General features: G+C 36.6%; 1 protein-coding gene across 12 annotated transcripts in view; it reads right to left on the bottom strand.

Moving 5' to 3' along the window:
• LOC121737157 (potassium/sodium hyperpolarization-activated cyclic nucleotide-gated channel 2) overlaps nt 1-20955 on the bottom strand; it is a 301993-nt gene that overhangs the window by 95117 nt on the left and 185921 nt on the right. For 9 of the 12 annotated variants that reach the window (XM_042128732.1, XM_042128734.1, XM_042128738.1 and 6 more), the window contains one exon: nt 18851-19050. In XM_042128732.1, the coding sequence (XP_041984666.1) occupies nt 18851-19050 (200 nt within the window). Of the gene's footprint in view, nt 1-9933; nt 9953-10215; nt 10388-18850; nt 19051-20955 lie in introns of those variants that run through there. The other 3 variants (XM_042128744.1, XM_042128746.1, XM_042128745.1) reach the window with 2 other exon arrangements.

The raw sequence follows: 20955 nt of genomic DNA, 5'->3' as shown, positions 1-20955 counted from the left end.
CGAGGAAACGGGTCACCTGATGGAAAGCAAATACCGTAGCCTGGACACTTGTAAGTTGTAACATTAGAAGAGATGCAGGTGAGTTGCCGGCCTTTTACGAGTTTCCAGCAATTCCGTACCCGTAGCAAAAACCCACGGGAACATTACATTTCCAGTAAATACGTAGGTTATGCCTTCCTCTTACAAATGAATGTTAATTATATCAGCTCTATTCTACGAGTAATAAAAACTAAGGAATCGTAACTCCCATACTATTACCGTTTTAAATTTGGTTCCTTTTGATCTGTCATGTAACGTCAGCCTAGTACCGCTCAAGGTCACCTAATTATTGCAAATTTATTGAAATGTGTACCTTAAGGTACACTTTTATGACAAGTATTGTGGAGCATGTTTTTTGACGGAGTTACTTTTCCTTATTTTTTTTATTATTCGTAGGCACTATTTAAAATAAATTATGTTCTGTGGTAAAGACTAATACATAATGTGTTTTGTGGCAACAAATTACCACATTTGCCACACGCCAAAATTATTACATGCCACAACCATCAAAACTGTGGTTTTAGTCAATTGACATTACGAGTATGACAGTTAATATTTTCAATTCACAAACGCGACGCGGCAATACGCCATTTTTTCTTGCAATGAAACAGACCGTGAGTGCCGTAAGCGTAGACAAATCGGAAGGGTTAATTCTCAGTGTCGTCGTGAAGCGATGCATTGCTAAATGAGCCATTCAAAATTGGAACAAACAGCCTGACCTACAAAATTCAATGTTTATAGAATTTTTAGGACCTACAGAGAGCTCCCTCCCTCCCTCAGAGACTGCAGCTCCCTGTCTGATAGGTCCCTTATGTAGTAAAAAAGTTCAGATTTGAATAAGTTATTTCAAAGTGAATTGCGTAAAGTTGCAATGTGAACTGACCCTAAATTTGCCTGGAAGAAACTGCTGTGAACTCTTAGACTCTATAAAATGTTGTAATATCAAAAACCCTCATTAACAATCCATGTACTACACCTTTTATAGTTTGTGCGTTTAAGCCCGGCCGCACATTGTCTGAAATTTCTGATCAGAAACAGTTGAACGTCCGCGCTGTCTCTTACATTTTGTACTGAGCCGAGTGAGCTCGAACTCGCCGGAAGGATATTTCGGATAGTGTGCGGGGTGGCGGTCCGACGAAATTCAACTGTTTCTGATCAGAATTCGGACAATGTGCGGCCGGGCTTAATCTGCCTGAAAGAAACTGCTGTGAGCTCCTAAACTCTATAAAATGTTGCAATATCATAAACCCTCATTGACAATCCATGTACTACATACAACTTTTAATAACTATGCATCGGTCCTGACGTCAGCAAATAAGGTATTTTAATGAGTTTGGCTGTTTAACGGCGCAAGTTTAAAGTACTTGGCACCTATCCTGAAAACTTGACCTATATGTTTACTTTCATCCCAATATCCTTGGTGAGGCCAACGGAAACTAGATTTTAAAGTTATATGTAGTAAAAAAGTTACCAACTATCTAATCATACTTTAGCTAGGTACAGCTCATTAAGTAACGAAACATTTTGGACTCTACTCTTATAATTATTTTCCTTCAATTTTTTTTCCTTTAAAAGTTTACTAGTATCTACAGTAAAAGCATTCTAATAAATTATTATTATTCATAAACTTTCATAGTATTCCAGGCGGTATGCATATACCACTGCATACTTTGATTCCCTATTCAACCTAAATGTACCCTTATTAAAAAAAAAACTTTTTTTGTTAGTGATAAGCTGATAACCAGAGGAAAACGTGTAATAAACTTCAAGATTCTAGCTCTAATCTTCAGAATAAATAAAATGAAATAATAAAACTAAATATAGTATTTGTGTAAACAACAGAAAAGTTTCTAAACCTTTGATCCGAAGTCAATATGTGAATCGAGTTCGTTACGTAACCTAGACATTGATTCTAGTAGAATGCACCATCTGGTATGTAAACAACTAGATAATATATATTAGTTTTTTATTTGTATATATACTAGTTGTGAATTATAATGCGACATTTTATAAAATATATTTTCAACCATATAACATGGACATGAATGTTAGAATAGACAAATTTTAGAAAAGAAGGAGAGAAAATTAAGCATGAAGAATAGTGCCACGGACCTGGAACATGGATAGAAAAAGAGGGAGACAATATTACTTCCTCCTTCCTTCCTCCGTGCCGGCGGTCTACTTCTCGTCGAATATTGGATTAGGTCAGATGTTTTGACACGAGTTACCATTTTTACCCATCTTAAAATATTGCACAATACCGCTAAATAACTTTAAAAACATGTGCTTTTTTGAAAATTAGTTTTTGATCAATCTCAAATCAGATCTACACATAATATTTACTTTGAGCTGTACGATTTTGATGTTGTTTGGGTTGATGTTGATGATGATTGATGATTTAATGTGTGAACGAAATTAGAGAATTGTGTTAAGACGTGTGACCGCGCATACAATGGTATCTCATGTTGGAAAAGTTTTTGCTGCAATTATCAAGATTCCACCAGTCTTGTAAGGATTTACCGTCTGTCGTGGTGTCTGTCTCTAGAGAACCCTTTTGAGGGAAGCCCTATTGCCCCTACAAGGGATTTGGACAAAGTTTTAGGGAGGCTTCCCTTACCCCTTTTTCCTTGGGTAGGAAGTTCTGTCGGCTGATAGAAATGGATTTAAAGGAACCCCATGCTAGCCTATAAATGTTTTTTTTTTCAATATTAAAAAAATGTAGTAAGTATATGCACAAATATACTAGAAGATGAATAATTCACAGCTTTTGTTTCAATAAATGAGAATGAACCTTAATTTTTATTAATTAATAGATTTTTTTTCTTAAACTTTACCTACAGGCGAAAATCTCCGGTGGTGTACACGCGACATCAACAAGAGGTAACATACTTTTATAATACATGCATTAGCATTTATATAATGTTGTATATTATTTTGTATTCTTTATTCACACATAAACTGGTTCTGAATTTATGAATGATCAGCGGCATATCACGTCATGGTATGCATGTTGAAACGAGTATCGTGTTATAAATTATATAGTCACTTGTTACCGGCTACTTAATTCACGCAAAAAATCAACGCGCGAAAACTCTATATTTTTCACGATTAAGGGCTTCCCGCATACGGGCCACCGCACAACCACAAAACGTAGCTACCGGCATATTTCCTGTAGTTATCTTACATTTTTGACGCCGGTGTCACAATAGACATAACTACCAGTAATTCGACTGCAAAGAAACGGACAGGTTTCACTAGGATTATGAACGGAAAGTGCCTCGCGCTGGCTGTTATAATACGTCAAATTTAAAAATTTCAACATCAGTTCTAAGTCGGCATCCTCTATATTATAGACTGAGTCTATAATTCTGTCTACTCTGCCGGTGTCCGCCACACGCTAGAACGATTCACTTTATGACCACTAGACTAGCTTAAACGGCGTTTGTGGCTGTCGCGTGTGGCCCGTGTGCGACGACACTTAAGCTTTTTTACTTGGCGGCTTTCTACGGCTGAAGTCAAGATAATATGAAATTTCATTAAAATCGGTGCAGTGGTTCGAACATAAAACGTAAAACAGACTGTTAGGAAATAAAAATAAATGTTCGCATTTTTTAATTTTTAACTTATTATTCATTATCAGTATCTTATATTAATAAAAATGATGACTATAATCAACTTTGTTACTTTCGCAATGTCTCAACAACGCCTGAACCGATTTAACTAATTTTAGTTTCGAAATATTCGTTAACTAGCTGTTGCCCGCAACTTCGTCCGCGTGAATGTATGTTATTAAAATCGAGATTTAGAAAATTGAACACCCATCTACCACTATTTTATTTGGATATCGTATGCGACATCAGATTTATACTGTAGGTTGTCTAGCATTGTAGTTCTTTCGTCTTGGCAGAAAAAAACTCTCCCAGAGAACACGATGAGAGGTTTATTCAAACATACTGCCTTCGGTAGTACATATTCTACCATTTCTACCTATGTGCTCGAAAGATGCTAGTAACTTAGATCCTTAAAGTTTGACTTTAAAATTTCCATGGCCGGTAATGAATTGAGATACACAGTGGTTAATATCCATCCAGGGTTTGGATAATTGCTTACGAATATTAGGAACAGTTTTAAAGATCGACCTTTGCTAGAATTGGTAATCACTTTGGTTGTCGTTGTAAATTTCGAGGAGTTTCTTCAATTCCATTACTTATCATATCACCGTTTTTAGGGTTCGGTACCCAAAGGGTAAAAACGGGACCCTATTACTAAGACTTCGTTGTCTGTCCGTCTGTTTGTTTCCAGGCTCTGGCTCTAGCTAACTCTAGCTATACCTAACGGTTCTTGAGATACACTCAAGAAACTTTATAGCTAGAGCTCTGAATTTTTTACAGATTGTGTATATCTGTTGCCGCTATAACAACAAATACTGAAAACAAAATAAAATCAATATTTAAGGGGCTCCCATACAACAAACATAATTTTTTTGGCCTCTTTTGCTCGATATCAACAAAGACAACAGGCAGGCAGTTGAAATTATCACAAAATCCTTAATTATATATGTATTTTAATAATTAATAATAAAAATAGAATATAATTAAAATTAAAGGGGGGCTCCCATACAAAAACACAACTTTTGGCCTTTTTTCTCTATAACGGTACGGAACCCTTCGTGCGCAAGTCCGACTCGCACTTGGCCGATTTTATTGTAAACATGGTATCAAATTCGGGCAATCTATACAACAAACAAAGAATTTTGAAAATCTGACCACAAACAGCAAAGTAAACATTAACTCCTCCTTTTTTAAAGTTGGTTAAAAAAAAGTATCTAAGATGTTGACCAGGGATGTAAGGTATCATCATTCAAAATTTCATTGAAATCGGTCCAGCGGATTCAGAGATTAGCCTGTACAAATAGACAAACAGACAGACAGAGAAACAAAAATTTCAAAAACTGTAAAAGTGTGGACTACTACTCTTCTAACATGCCCCTGACTCGTTATTTCAAGTTTATTTTCAATGTACAAAAATTTTACCTCTACGATTTTATTATAAGTATAGATAAGAGGTAAACCTTACCTCTTATTGATATAATATTTGAGCTTACTATAAAATCATATAAACTTCCTGTTTTGTAAGCTGTTCCGAAATCGGTCAGCTGAAAGTGTATTGACTCAAGAAACGTGAAAAGTATCGAGCGCGGCATTCGATCGAGCTGATAAGCCATAAGGCATTTTCCGTGGCACAAATTTTTCTTGTAATTTCACATAGGTAAACAGCATGTTTACAATCCACCCGTGGTGGAAAAGAAATAGCTTTTTTTCATTCTAGATTATGTCCGTAACTCCGTTGAGCTAAAATTCGTTTATCCACCGTACATTTTTCAAGATAAAAATGATCCTATGTACGGACAAAGGTACTGAACACACGGTGAAAAAAAAGTTTAAGAGATCAGCTGTAATATTTTCTTCACAAGAAATTTGTAGTGTTAGCAGAACAAAGCGATATCAAGTTAGCGTTTTTAAAACTGTATAATATAAAGTTCCAAGAAATAATTTTGTATGGAGTAGAAAATCCATATTTGCTAATCAACCATAAAGTTCTATAAAACATAACAACTACGATAGGAACATAACATAACATTTAAGTACATCAGATTTACGGTATTATGTGACCTAGAATCTTTTAGCCCCAAATTCACCAACGTCTGTTAGTGTTAACAGCTTGTTAAAATGTCATGCCTTCTCTTTCATACATAAGAAAGCCGAAAGAGGTAACGAGATACTAATTCGAGCATTAACTTTAACAGTCGCTGGTGAAATTGGGACTCATCCTAATGTATTTATATTATTGGGAGAAAACCCCATGGAATGAAAATAAAATATAGGTTACGCTCTTAAAGATATTATTAAATAACCGAAATACAAAAACAAAATACAACTGTGGCCTCTACACATGGGCCCGGGGACATACAATCTATTACGAACATGTAGAGGGGCATATTATTGGCATAACATTTATATATTATGGCATAACCTATTGCCATCACACTTCACCCTGAGCCGGCACGTGTATTGTGATAGAGACAGATGTCGAGGTAACGTAGTCCTCTTATTCCTCCTTCAAATTAGAGCCTATCTAATTATTATTTTTATAAATATCTTCAGGAAGAGTGAGTCTATGCCTCTACGTTTTTATTTTATCTTAAAGATCTTTCAGTTTTATGGTCGGTGGATTGGCGGGGTACGGAGCATTCTTTTTTTTTTTGCGATTTTTGGAGGGGCATATTTTTTTATTTATTAGTAAATTTGGAAAAAATCGAACGTAAAAGCATGGCTTTAACAGATCCCAATATTGTATAAAAAATCATTTGTCTAGACGCATTGTCCAGGGAGTAAATTGGGTAATACGTTTGTACGGAAAAACTGTGTTAGCCTTTCCTCGACGAATAAAATGCACGAATAGTATAGTAAAATCTGACAAACCATTGAGGCTCTACAACTGTAAAAGATATACATGCATGAACGTTCGAAGAACAAAACTCTACTTCTGATGCGGTTGGTTAAAAAATGTGTTGCTGTACTAGTTAGTTGTTGGGACCGTGAACGATTCGTACTTCTTTTTGTCTGTGGACCTTATTCGGTTAAGGGCTCTCACAAAAAACCGATGACAGAAGCGAAACACGACTGTAAGTGGTTTAAACTTTAAAGCAGTGGATTTTTCTGTAGAGTTCTCATCGCTTTGAATTGCTGCCGGTGGCAAATAATCAGGACTAAATTACATAATTTAGTCCTGATTTTTTGACAGATTCTCCATACTTGATCTGTCAAGTTAATTGGTGGATAGCCTATTCGTCACTTATCAGGAAGTGGTGAAACAGGCCACATAAGTGATAAAAGGTATTAAAAAATACGAGTATACTTCTTGTATATTTGTAATGCTTCTACATATAATTGTCGACTAGCTGTTCCGGCAAATGTTGTTTTGCCATAAAATGATTTACCCTGTTTTCCTGCTTTCCAAAGAATGCAAAACCGTGGAAATTGGTTTGTGCGTTCTGGAGTTATAGCGTCAGGAAGGAAATTCCGACTTATTTTTATATAGTAGCATTTTCTTCAAAAGCTTTAATACACCAATGATTAAAAGATAGAGACATATTTTTAATGTTTGGTACATTAAAAATATATCTCTATCTTTTCAATTATTTAAAAGTACCTAAACGTCATAGTAAAAACATATTGCTTTTAATAATTATTATCAATGGCTTAAAGTCTCGGAAAATTCATACAGTTTTTGAAAACATGATCTACCAAGCGGTACTTCGCGGGTCTGTCCTCTAGCGGCAAATGAAATATCGAAAACCGTCATTGAAATTAAAAAAGATGTATAATCCACAAAGTTCAAACATACGACAATTTGGAGTAATACGAGTCACTTACACCACTAGCGCTACACTGTCTACACATAATATTATACCAATGGAACTACTTACACCATACACTTACGCCCGTTTGGTGCGCGTCGGGCGACAATTAGCAGAGTATCTGATACCCATATTGTTAATTTGTTTAATAAACGGGAATTAAACGCGACGTGCAATACTCTTGCTAGTGATGTGTTATTGTCTTGAGAAATGTCGATAGATTGTCGATAAAGTCTAAAGTATCGCGGCAAACTTCATATTAAAAATATGTTAAAAATTAAAATTATATGAAATTTTTAACATATTTTTAACATAAAATTATACGAAATGTGTCTCATTATTTTAATTTAGCTATTTAGGGTCCGTCACAATTCACAAATAAAAATGAAGAGCTTATTTTTGCGTCTAGTGCGGGCCTTAGTTTATAGTCGATTGCAATTTTTATTAGTCTATAGTAATACTAAGTCAAAAATTTATAAAACATATAATTTAAATTTTGTGACACTAAATAAAATTTTGAAAAAACCTTTTATTCTTCTTCGAGCTTTTGCCTGCGGCTTCGCTCGCGTTAAGAAGTATTATTACATACAAACTTTCATCCCCTATTTTAACCCCTTGGAGGTGGAATTGATCAAAATCCTTTCTTAGCGGATGCCTACGTCATATCATCTATCTGCATGCCAAATTTCAGCCCGAGCCGTCCAGTGGTGTTGGCTATGCGTTGATAGATCACCATGTCAGTCAGTCACCTTTGAGTTTTATATATATAGATAGATTTAGTGAATCAATGAACATCAACGCGTTATAGCTAGATTTTGGACAGTTTGATGCTATCCCCAAAGATTATCATGCAATATATCACAATCAAAGTAAGCAACAATATTATTTTGAAAAGAAGTAAAAGTTGAATCTAAAAGTATAAATTAAATGATCGATATCGACAAGAACGTCACTTGAATAGAACACGTGATTGTAGTAGTGAATAACGTTGCAATGTCAAGTGTTGTAACCAATACTCGTCGTTGGGGATTATGACAAGTAGCGAATATACTGTTACAATGATGGCAATTTGGTATCCAGTATCCCAATATTCGATATTCGAATTTCAGTAGAGAGTTGTTTTGATTTGGATTAAAATGAACTACTGTAAATTACTAGTTGTTAGACAGCTGAACATTTTTAACGATCAAAGTGTAAAGTGTCCGACACTTGTGAAAATCTAACGGCTCGTCATCATCTACTCTACAGTCTACTTTTTTCATTGTTTTGACTTTTGCATTATATAATATTACCCCGGTCGCACATTATAAGAAACTAGCTATTTGACCGAGCTTTGATCGGTATTCGACTAAACACGAATAAAATAACATTTTCTAAAAATAATTCACAGCTAGATCGATTTATCGCCCCCGAAACCCCCCTATATACTAAATTTCATGAAAATCGTTGGAGCCGATTCCGAGATTCCAAATATATATACAAGAATTTCTCGTTTAAAGATATAAGATTTCTGATTAGAAAAATTCGGACGTCCGCTGGAACTCATAGTTCTGTTCATACATTTTGTTGTGGATTCCGCATGCTACCAGAATTCTGACGTGTCAAAATGTGAGCGGGGCGTCCGAATTTTTCCGATCGGAAATTCAAATAATGTGCGGCCGGGCTTAAAACTCAATTTAAAAATTAGAATGTCAATATTACAATATTACAATGTCAATATTACAATCTTTCATAGTGATGCGTCTTTTCTATCGCGTAAGTTTTTGTAAGTTTTCGTAGTTTTAGAAAATTCTAAATTACATGCTTATTATAAATATATTATGTTTTTTTTAAATAGAGTGTTATTTTTTGATGATAAAATATTAGGTATCTCGTTTTACGTACATCAACATATGTTTTAAAAGTAAGCAATTTTTTGCGCCCGTATTTATTTTTCCGAGTTTTAATTGTTCATAGAGTTTGTTCCAATGAACTTTTCTTGTGTATTTAGGATTCACATTAACAGGTATACCACCTGAAAATTTAGTACCTTTTAATGATTCTTAACTAATTACTAAAATATTGTACTTATTTAATTGTAGATAGTAGGTATAGACTAACTTGGGTCTAGGAATAAAATTACTTTATATTAAATCGTATTTTTTTCAAACACTTCCTTTTCAACTCTCTTTTTCTCAAATCTCAACAAGCATATTTTTACGCAATTTTTTTTTTCTGAAAACTGAGATATAAAATTAACGCGATCTTAATTCTAAAGAAGTTTTGGCTTCTTATAAGTTATAAGTAACTTTGTAAAATGTATGTTAACACAAAACAACAGAAATTGTTATCACTGCTTTTTCACATTAAGAAGCTCGCAGCATAAGCATAAAAGCTTTTTGTTAATATTAATATGTTACATAAATTATTATACACGAAATATAAAATTCTTTATATAATATTAGGACGTTTACCTTCTTATACCAAACAAATACCTGAATAAAACTGAAGAAAACAGGACTCCTAAGGAAACTGCAGTCCAGAGAAACACTAGTTTAGCTTAATGTTAAATACAGGCTATAAATAATAAAATCTATTATTAAAAATAATTACTACAATATATCGTAAATATGAGTAATTTTACGATATATTTTATTGCCGGCAGTTATTTTAATTCGATGAAAAATCCCATTGACGCAAGCGTTAAATTGACATTCGGTTAAAGTTAATTTTAAAATTAGAGCTCGAGTAAAATGCGATAAAACACTGAACATTACATGACACTCCATCGCAAGCGACACAAAGCTACACCCTGTATGTGTTACGAACGTTTTTTTTTCTTGCCGCCGTCATTTTTTTTTCTTTTTTTTTTTAATAATTCACGACACTTATGGTTGAGACTGAGCGCACGGGGACGTGCGAGCGCGGGGCTGGTTGGCGGTGGACTGGCGGAAGCAATTCACGGTCAATGTGAACCGCTCCGATCTGTTCCTGCACCGAAACTTATCGCGTTAGTCATTGTTTATCTGTTTTTTTTTAATTAATACAAACGACATAAATCATAATATTGCTAAATAATTTGTCGGACATTTTTGCGGATGTACAGATAAGTGGGTAGAGTCCGTCGCGCGAATCTTATTATATCTTTAAACGAGTAATTCTTGTATATATAAATATATAAAATATATAATTGGAATCTCGGAATTTTCATGAAAAATCCATACTAATATTATAAATGTGAAAGTGTGTCTGTCTGTCTGTCCGTCTGTCGGTCTGTCTGTCTGTTACCTCTTCACGCTCAAACCACTGAACTGATTTTTCTGAAATTTGGCATGGAGATACTTTGAGTCCCGGGAAAGGACATAGGATACTTTTTATCCTGGAAAAATGTACGATTCCCACGCGATAAACGAATTTGAGCGCAACGGAGTTGCGGGTGTCATCTAGTCCTATATCCTACTAATATGGATGTATGGATGTATGGATGTGTGGATGTGTGGATGTGTGGATGTGTGGATGTGTGGATGTATGGATGTTTGTTACTCTTTCACGCAAAAACTACTGAAAGGATTTTAATGAAACTTTACAATAATATAGCTTATACATCAGAATAACACATAGGCTACAATTTTAACCGACTTTCAAAATGGGGGAGGTGTTATGTTCGTTTTCTTATATTCAACGATTACTCCGCCGTTTGTTAACCGATTTTCAAAATGTTTCTTTTGGTATATAGGGTATCACCCCAATTTGGTATTATATTCACAAAAGTGGTGATCTAATGAAGGATCCATAAGTAATCGAGGGAACTCCTCAAAACTTATAGGGAAACATGTGAAGACTTCGGTTTCGTGAGAAGTATTCTAAGCATATGCTACCAAAAAGTAAGATTTTTCACCGAGATATACCTGGTATACCGTGGTTCGGAAGGTGCTGAGAGAACTCCTGATTCTTTATAGATACAAGTTTGGGAGTTTCGGCGTTGTTTAAAGAACAGAAAGCATATGCTACTATGTAAATTACATTCATCATCGTCATCATCACTACCATATTATACCATTTCATAGTCTTTTAGATCGAGACTCGAGTTTGTCAAGCGATAATTTAAAAAAATCTATACCTACCTAATATTATAAACCTGAAGAGTATGTTTCTTGAACGCGTCAATCTCAGGAACTACAGGCCCGATTTAAAAACTTATCTCAGTGTTAGATAGATCATTTATCGAGTAAGACTATAGGCTATATTATATTATCACGCTAAGACTAATACGACCGAAGAAACTCAGGAAAATGTGGGAAAAACGGGGGAAATATTTTTTATGGGAAAATGTACGGTTTCCGTAAAATTCCTAATTTACGCGGGCGAAGCCGCACGGGACATCTAGTTTGGTATCTAGATCTAGCTAGGAATCATTTTTAGAAAATGTCATTTTATTCGTGTTTTATCGAATACCGAGCAAAGGTCAAATAGCTAGTAATAATTTTAATAGAGAATACATATTTTTATTATTTTATAAAAAAAATTAAACCTACTTTAACCGATAATTTTTCGGAAAAAAAATATCTATAATATGCTGTCGGCGGTATTCAAAATATCAAAATCCACCAATATCGGCTCCGTAGCTTCAGCGCGAAGTAGCGAATTTTTGATAATTTTTTTTAAAATTTTCTTTAATATATAGACTGCATAGATAATATCGAAATATCAAAATCGGAAGTATCGATTCTCAGTTAACAGCGAATAGGAAACATTTGACATTCCTGTCGACTTAACGCCAAGTTAGTCTCGCATTTCAATAATATACGGTTACCACTAATTACCACAATTCTTGACGTGGGAGAGCCATGATTCGGCACGAATGGGCCGGCTCGACCGGAGAAATACCACGGGCTCACAGAAAACGGGCGTGAAACAGCGCTTGCGCTGTGTTTCGCCGAGTGAGTGAGTTTACCGGAGGTCCATCCCCTACCCTTTTCCCTTCCCAACCCTCTCCTGTTTCCTTCCCTACCCTCCCCTATTCCCTTCCCTACCCTCCCCCATTACCCTATTCCCTCTTAAAAGGCCGGCAACGCACCTGCAGCTCTTCTGATGCTGCGAGTGTCCATGGGCGATGGAAGTTGCTTTCCATCAGGTGACCCATTTGCTCGTTTACCCCAACCCAAATAAAATACCACTTTTTCACCTAGGGCCTAGCCAAGGCAGGCTATGGGTTGGGTTTTATTTTGCTCTACGTCACTACAAAGTAGATTCTCACGGTCAGCACATTGACAATATACAGTGTGATTTTCTTCTTAATCTTACAGTATTGACATTATACAGCATGTTTCTAATTAATCACGCGCCCACAGTTGACATAACACAGCTCAGTGGTGAAAATGAATTTTCAATTTTGGGCTCGTTTTTCACTACTTCTTTGGTTTCAACTGAGAGGGTTCTTCTTGTGTCTTCATGTCTCATTTTTTGTTATGACTTATGAAGTTATGAGTGTATCTAAGAGTTATTATGTATGTTCAGAGTTATTGTGTTTCAGTTTCATGGCTGATATTATGCAAGTCTCTAATTACCGCACTCAGAGACTTAATTTAATGATGGCAATTTCAATTTAATGACGAGTTTAGCCCGGCCGCACATTGTCCGAATTCTGATCAGAAACAGTTGAATTCCGTCGGACCGCCACCCCGCACACTATCCGAAATATCCTTCCGGCGAGTTCGAGCTCACTCGGCTCAGTACAAAATGTAACAGACAGCTCGGATGTTCAACTGTTTCTGATCAGAAATGTCGTACAATGTGCGGCCGGGCTTAACAGCCTTATGCTGCCCGTGGTCCAGTGGTTAAGAGCGTAGCTCTTGACTCGGAGGTCGTGGGTTCGATTCCCGCGTTGGAAACATGTTATTTCCAAGTTTGGTTAGGACAATGCAGGCTGATCCTGTTTGTCTGACAAGTAAGATGATACATGCGTCGGATGGGCATGTAAAAAGTCGGTCCTGCGCCCGATCTTTTGCCAGTCGTGTCGGTCTTCCGTCCTATTAGGTTATGAGAGTAAAGGAATAGAAAGCGCTCTTGTGTACTGCGCACACACTTGGGCACTATAAAATTACTCCTGCATACCTGGCCTGGTTTTAATGAAATCGGCCATCGTCACCGAAACGAGTGTGGGGGTATTATTTAATAATAATAAAGCTCTAATGAGCTTATGCTAAAATCTTAATTGAATTACAGGTATGTAATTAATATTGTGAGGAGTTGCGTTTTCCCTGATTGTAACTGTATTGTAAAGGTACAAGTTGGAACCGAGTGACACGCGACAACTGCAGACGACGTGTCGTCGTGTCACTACTCACTACTGGTTTCTATATACTTCTATTCTATGAAATATCCTCCGCAGCTAGCGACACGAAGCAAGCGACACAAAACGACAAATATGTACTATCAGAGAAGTTGATTCCTATGCAAATCAGGGACTTATTAAGTAGTTTGGTTGCGGACTGCGGTACGTCAAACCCAGCTGACAGATCACATTTGACATATTGACATAACATTGAATTGACATATTCGACCAAATAACGTTGGTCAGTCAATTGCATAGGAATTAACTTCCCCGATGGTACATAGAAACCAGTAGTGTCGCGACGACACGTCGTCGTCTGTTGCCGCTTCATGTAGTGGGCTTCCAACGTGTACTTGGGTCAATTCAGAGCACAACGCGACGAGGCGAGGCGAGACGAGGCGGCATTAATTTGTATGGATTTGACAGGTAAATGGTAAATTTTAATTTAACTTTCTTGAAATCAACTGAAATATAAAAATAAATCACAAACCTTTTAATTTCATAAAAATAAACCTTCTTGCTACTGCGGAAGCCTTCATGGGCGAGTACAAATCGCACTTGGCCGATTTTTTTTGTTATTGGTATAGGCACCTTGCCCGCGCGCATCGTGAATTTTTCCATACAAAGCGAACTCTATGTACATATTAATATACTCTATAGAGCATAGTCTATCTATAGTCTATACCAGTGGTCACCAAATGACGGACCGCGGTCCGCATCCGGACCGCCGACCTATAATTGTGTGCGGACCAAGCAAAAATTATATTTTTAACCTATCATAATAAAGTGTAGGTTTTTTTTATATTTTGTTGTAAGGATAACGTTAGGCTATAATTACACGCGACCCAGATAAAATTATTGTGAGGCACGAAATAATTTTGTTATATTTTACCTCATAGTATTCTGGGAAGTCGTAACTCTTTCGTCAGATCAAGACCACTGAGTGGTGACAGGGTCTTGGAAAAAAAACTAATTATATTCAATTACTGTATTACATAATGTACTGACCTTATGTAGCTCTAGCGTACTGCTAAATATGGTGCTACTATAATATGGCTCTAGCATATTTTTTTTGTGATTTGTTTGAGCAAGCGCCCGAGTGTCATGAGTTTTCGCATCAGTGCCGTAAATAGGGCGGTGCCACCGGTGCCCAGGCACAGGGCGTAGACTCTGGGGGGCGCAAAAATAGCCAGACCAGACAGATCCTTATTTTTCGAATTGCTCCCGATAAGTTCCCGCTGCGCCTCAGAGATGTTTCCCAATGTAGTAAAAAAATATCCACAGCCAAACATATAACCTCCTCCTTTTTGGAAGTCGGTTAAAAAACAAAGGTACAGTTATATAGAAGCTCGCACAGGGCGCAAAAAAGGCTACTTTCGGCACTGTTTCGCATACAAAAGTAACAGTATAAAAGTGGCAGTGCTGAAAAAAAATCTTTGATCACATACACACTCTAAAGTAATTATCACTGTTTTATTACAGCCTGTGTAACAAAAGTCTGTTTCTAAGTATATGTCCAAACTGTTATATATTATTAAAAAGTATTTTCTATCCATAAGAGTAATGTAAGTAATGATTTCTATTACAATTTTTAAAAATTACATGTACAGGCGATTTTTAAACTCCGGTCGCTGGACATAGAAAAACTGATAAAGAGGTCTTATGGTAATTAAAATTTTTTAGGAAAAAACGCCAACCAAAATTGTATTAAAAAGATTGAAAAGCACGTCTTTTACTCATTTTAGACTTAACGAGGCATCATCAAATAGTATTTAAACTGAGTTGGATCTAGCTAATGTAGGTAATTTTATTCGGGGCGACACACAAAAGAAACAATTTTACTTGCCTCCGCTTCATCCCTATATCCCCCACCCAGTACTCGCTTTTCCCCCTTCGACCCCCTTCTGCCAGTTGTGTGGAAGCCTTCTACATGTAAATTAGTGGGACACAGGATTCCAGCTTATGTATTTTTAAAAGTCGAATTTAAATTTCGAACTCCGTTCCGTAAAAAGAAGATGGCGGATTTTGCGGTGGTGTTCAGTGATTTCAAACAGTGGTTCTGTATGTAAGAATGTCTTTGTGTTACAACTTACAATGCGATTGTGTTTTAAAATTAAATACTTTGATTAAAATAAAAAGTTTAAAATTAAAAGTTTTGTCGAAAGCAGATCTAGTTTACTAATTTTAAAATTGTTTTTAAGACATATTTGTTTTAGTCGTGCTTCGACTGTTATAAAAGAAGAGGAGCAGTAATCTACTATAATGACTTACATACCTATACCGTTAATGGCCTATAACCGTTCGATTACGATGCACCAATGACGACTCGTCTGAACTCTGATCACTGATCTACCAATAACATGCGAGCACACTCGCCTCGTCCTATCAGAGTCAGAGTGACCTACTTTAACAATGCCCCATATATTTTTTCCAGACAATCTTAAAGCTGTACGCGACCTAAAACCTTCTTGACATGCCGATCAAAACTAAATCGGAACTGGACCATCGATCATCTAAGGTCGGTACACTCGACACTGACACCACCTTGGACATTCATCAAGCCCGAAGGTGATCTGCTGTTCAATGTCAGCCGTTGTTCTGGAGCATGCTTCACCCGGAGGGCTAAGAGATACAAAAACGATACGAGATGATCGATTAGCTTGTTACTGGAGTTTTTGCTCTCTCTGTCCGGAATAGAGAGTGCTTTGCAATAGAGCCATTATAGCCAGTGTATCTTTACATTCTTGCTTAATGTAAATAAGCAAGCGAGATATTTAATTGCAGGATTCAAATATAATTATTCATGTAACTTTAAAAAAAAAAGACGGGTTGCACTCCGGGAGTGCCGGCAGAAGTGAAAACTTGATTATTAACGTTGTGCATTTTTTTAACCCATTTTTTATGAAAATCGATTAAAAAAAAACGATTTTTTAAATTAATCGGAACCCTTACAATCGATTAAATTTTTAACCCATTTTTTATGAAAATCGATTTTAAAAAATCGATTTTTTTAATTAATCGAAACCCTTACAATTTTTTTAAACCAATTTTTATGAAAATCGATTTTTAAAAAAATCGTTTTTTTTAATTAATCGAAACCCTTACAATCGATTAAAAAATATCGACAAACGAAAAAAAAACAATCGATTGTTCGATTAATCGATTTCGATGTTACAACACTACTCTCCAACCGTCTTACGGTTTTTCGATCAGCACGAGAATCTGACGCGAGTTTCACAGTTTTTACCCATCGACATCCCACAAAAGTCCTCAACGCCGCTAAAGAAGTTTTCACTTCAAAAATATATTACAATAGAATTTATATATATTATATACTTAATAATATAGAAGGTTGTAAAAATTTTAAGATGATTTTTTTTGCAGCGAATTTTTTTGTTGCAGGTAGCAAATACAGCACAATCAAGTCGAACAACACGATTCTCCTAAAATACTTGCATAATATTATCTACTTAGATTTGATGATGATTTCAGTTTGTAACAAAAATATCAATAGACTAGCTTTTGCCCGCGGCTTCGCTCGCGTTAAGAAGTACCTTTTATTAGATATAAACTTTCATCCCCTATTTGAACCCCTTGGGGTTGGAATTTATCAAAATCCTTTCTTAGCGGATGCCTTCGTCATAACATCTACCTGCATGCAAAATTTCAGCCCGATCCGTCCAGTGGTTTGGGCTGTGCGTTGATAGATCACCATGTCAGTCAGTCACCTTTGAGTTTTATATATATAGATATATTATTATATATTATTATTAATATTTATTATTCAAATTTAAACTTGATCTGAATCATCTTTAACGACAGTCATGCAGTTTTTTATGAAGTCATAGGTCATAGGATACAAGTACTGTGGTAATAATGTCATCCCACACCAATAATCTCAAGTGTTCTTCTGACTAAAACGCCATAATAAAGTGTCTTATCATTTACCTGTCTGACTCAGTCACAGGAAAAAAGTGTATCCCAAATGAACTACCGTGAACTAAGGGCATGGAAATATAAATTATAATATTGTTGACATTACTTTTATCTTGAGTTAGGTATGAGGATGTAAGGAAAATTTTATCTTATGGATCTCTACATTGATTTAAAACTAGGTAGCAATGACAAAAGAACTTGTTGTATGCGTAGACGTAAAAGATAAAGACGTTCTGACTTTACAGAAGTGGTCAAAATTCAAATGAGACCTCGTTTTAGAGTTGCTTGTGGCTATTGACATTTAAGCTGATCGCACGTTTGTCAGCACCGTACGCGTCGAACGCGGCACCGAAATACGGTGCGGATGAATGAGCGTGGTTTCACGTCAATTCATACAACGAATTGTAAAATGCGGAGCGTTCGGCGCGTGCATGCTGATCGCACATTTATTTAATGTGCGATCACCTTTTTTTTTTTTTTTGTCAAATATACCTCGAGCCATATCTCGAGTTCTGAAAAGAAGTTAAACTTTCCCCAGACGGTTACTTTTTACTTTAGTTTTGTTCAGGTAAGGCTCCAGTTGATGATAAATAATCACCGGATATCCGCATTGTCTGGAGGCTACAAATGCGTTGCCAAACTAAAGGTCTTTTTGGTTCGGAAATACAAAAGGCCAAGTCGATACGCAATGGATTATAGTATGCCCTATTCTAAAATACGTTGCGTGCGGTGTGGATTAGTTGAAGCTGTTGTATGGGTTTCTATACATACTAAATCCGTTTCGTGCGATACCAAATATGTATTCTGTGGCGATGCGTCTGTTGCGATTCGCGCCTGTGGACGCTTAGGGCCTGATCAGAAACAGAGTAGAATGTCGAGTGCAAACAGACAATTTGATTGGCTGAGAGCACTGTCTCACCACTACTCGGTAGGTGTAACAAGGTCCTTAGTTTTTTTTTATAAAATAAGGGGGCAAACGAGCAAACTGATCGACTATCGTCGCCCATGGACATTCGCAACATTAGAAGAGCTGGGGTGCGTTGCTGGCCTTTTAAGAGGTAATACGTCTCTCCTTGAAGGTTTGCAGGTCGTATTGGTCCGGAAATACGGCTGGTGACAGTTTAAAAGGAGGTATAACTCACCGAGCAGCAGCGTCTCGTCGTCTAGCGCGGTGACGAGGGAGTCGGTGCAGCAGGTGTTGGTGTTGTCTATGGAGATGCGCACGGAGGCGCAGTCGGCGGGCGAGCGCGGCAGGTGCTCCGCCGACGCCACGCGCCCGTTCGCCAGCCGCAGCGACGCCGCGCGCCCCGGCCCTGTCGCCGCGCCGCCTCCATCCTCGCATCTGGAAATAATTAGCTATGGTTAAAAAAGAGGCAACTGAACAGACCATACTCGCATTTGGGACAGCTCTGAATTTATGTATAGGCAATTAGGCAGTGTAGGCCATGGCCTATGGGCGGTAGCGTCCTATGGGATTAGTAAATGTACATACATAACTGCTTTATTACGTGTAGCTACTACGCAAACTACGTGATACAAGTACTCTGTGGAAACCAATGTGTCGCATTGCTCGCCCCTCAGTTAGACTTAATGTTTCTCTTTATCAGACTTTTAAAGTTAATTTTTAAAGTAAATAAACATCATTACCAATCTCAGGTCACCATCGTTATCGTCACCAAACAAATAAACAACAAATCTTTACCACTAGACTCTAGAGTTAGTGACAAAGACGCATCAGCTCCGTTGTGGCTTAGAATATTTGTTTTGCAAAAACAAGAAATGCTTTCACATGTTAGTTGGCCGGATATCGCTCTGTATGGAGCAATTTCCTGCTCTACACTACTCTGTGGGGGCACTTATTAAGTTAGATTCAATACAAGCCTTTTGCGATGGACAATCTGATTACGATAAAAGCAAAATGAAAAAATATACGCAACATTTTTTGCGTATTCTATGGCCTAGGTTTTTAGAGCCAGCTAGCGTTTCGGCTAGGTAACCAAAATATGGATCTATAATTTTGGGACTCTGCATAAGCATACCAACCGTCTGTTAATTTATACAACATTTTTTGCGTATTCTATGGCCTAGTTTTTTAGAGCCAGCTGGCTTCTAGATAACCAAATGGATCTATTATATAGGGATTCTACGTAAGCATATAAATTTACAACAGTTCTATTTAAAGTTCAGAGAATAATAGAAAATTGTATAGAACTAGCTAGATGACGCCGTTGCGACAAAATTCCTATATTATATCGCGCTGGGAACGTACATTTTTTCGGGACAAAAATATATTTTGTCCTTTGCCGGGACTCAAAGCATAATTGAATTTTGTCTTTCAGCAAAATTAAGCGGTATGGAGGTGGAGAGGTAACAGACAGACACACTTTCGCATTTATATTTATTAGTATGGGTTTTGTCAGGAACTTTATTCTAACTGCCATACAGTATAATATCTAATATGCTACCAATGTTATAAGGCTATACACAAATCTATAAAACATGTCTACGCCGCTGACATTCAACTTGATAAAGAATTAAGGAGATGGCAGATAAGTCACGTCGTTCGTACGCGGCGAGAAAGCCAATACCTTGAGGAAAAACACCCGTTTTTTACCGACTACATTATAAATATTGTGTAACACATTCGGCTGATGTAGCACGGTTGTTCCCTCAAGCGAACACGTCATTTAAAATTCCAGGTAACATACGTCCAAACTTTATTGACTAGTCATCATATCAATAAGTTGAATAAAATATTGCTGATGATAAATTAAGAGTAGTGACGACATTATGTCTACATATAGAATTTAAAACGTATTGTCTAATGCATCGAAGGCCAATTCTACTAATAAATATGATGCAGTATCGATCAGTCTTAGATTTTATCTTTCCTGCAATTATGTCCTTTATTCAACGAAACGAAAGAACTAGCTATTATGTCTGGTGTAGTGTATTGATAAATAAAGATGGATAATAGTCTGAGTATATCGAAATTCAGCACCCTCTGTATCAAACAATCAATCAATTTAGCATAACTGGGAATATAACTACAAAGGCGAATATAACTACGTCATTTGATAGTATTTGTCAAATTTAGCCAGACAGATCATATAAATACCACTTGTCATAACCCGACTAAACGATGTCGGTCACCATCTGCCTATGCATCAATTGCTTCGAGGGTACAATAAATTCGACAGTATATTTATTGCCGTCTTAAAAACATCATATAATGTACATTACTACA

Source organism: Aricia agestis, chromosome 20, assembly GCF_905147365.1.
Source record: "Aricia agestis chromosome 20, ilAriAges1.1, whole genome shotgun sequence".
Classification (NCBI taxonomy): Eukaryota; Metazoa; Arthropoda; class Insecta; order Lepidoptera; family Lycaenidae; genus Aricia; species Aricia agestis.
The sequence above is the reverse complement of the archived record's forward strand: the minus strand, read 5'-3'. Positions and strand labels throughout refer to the sequence as shown.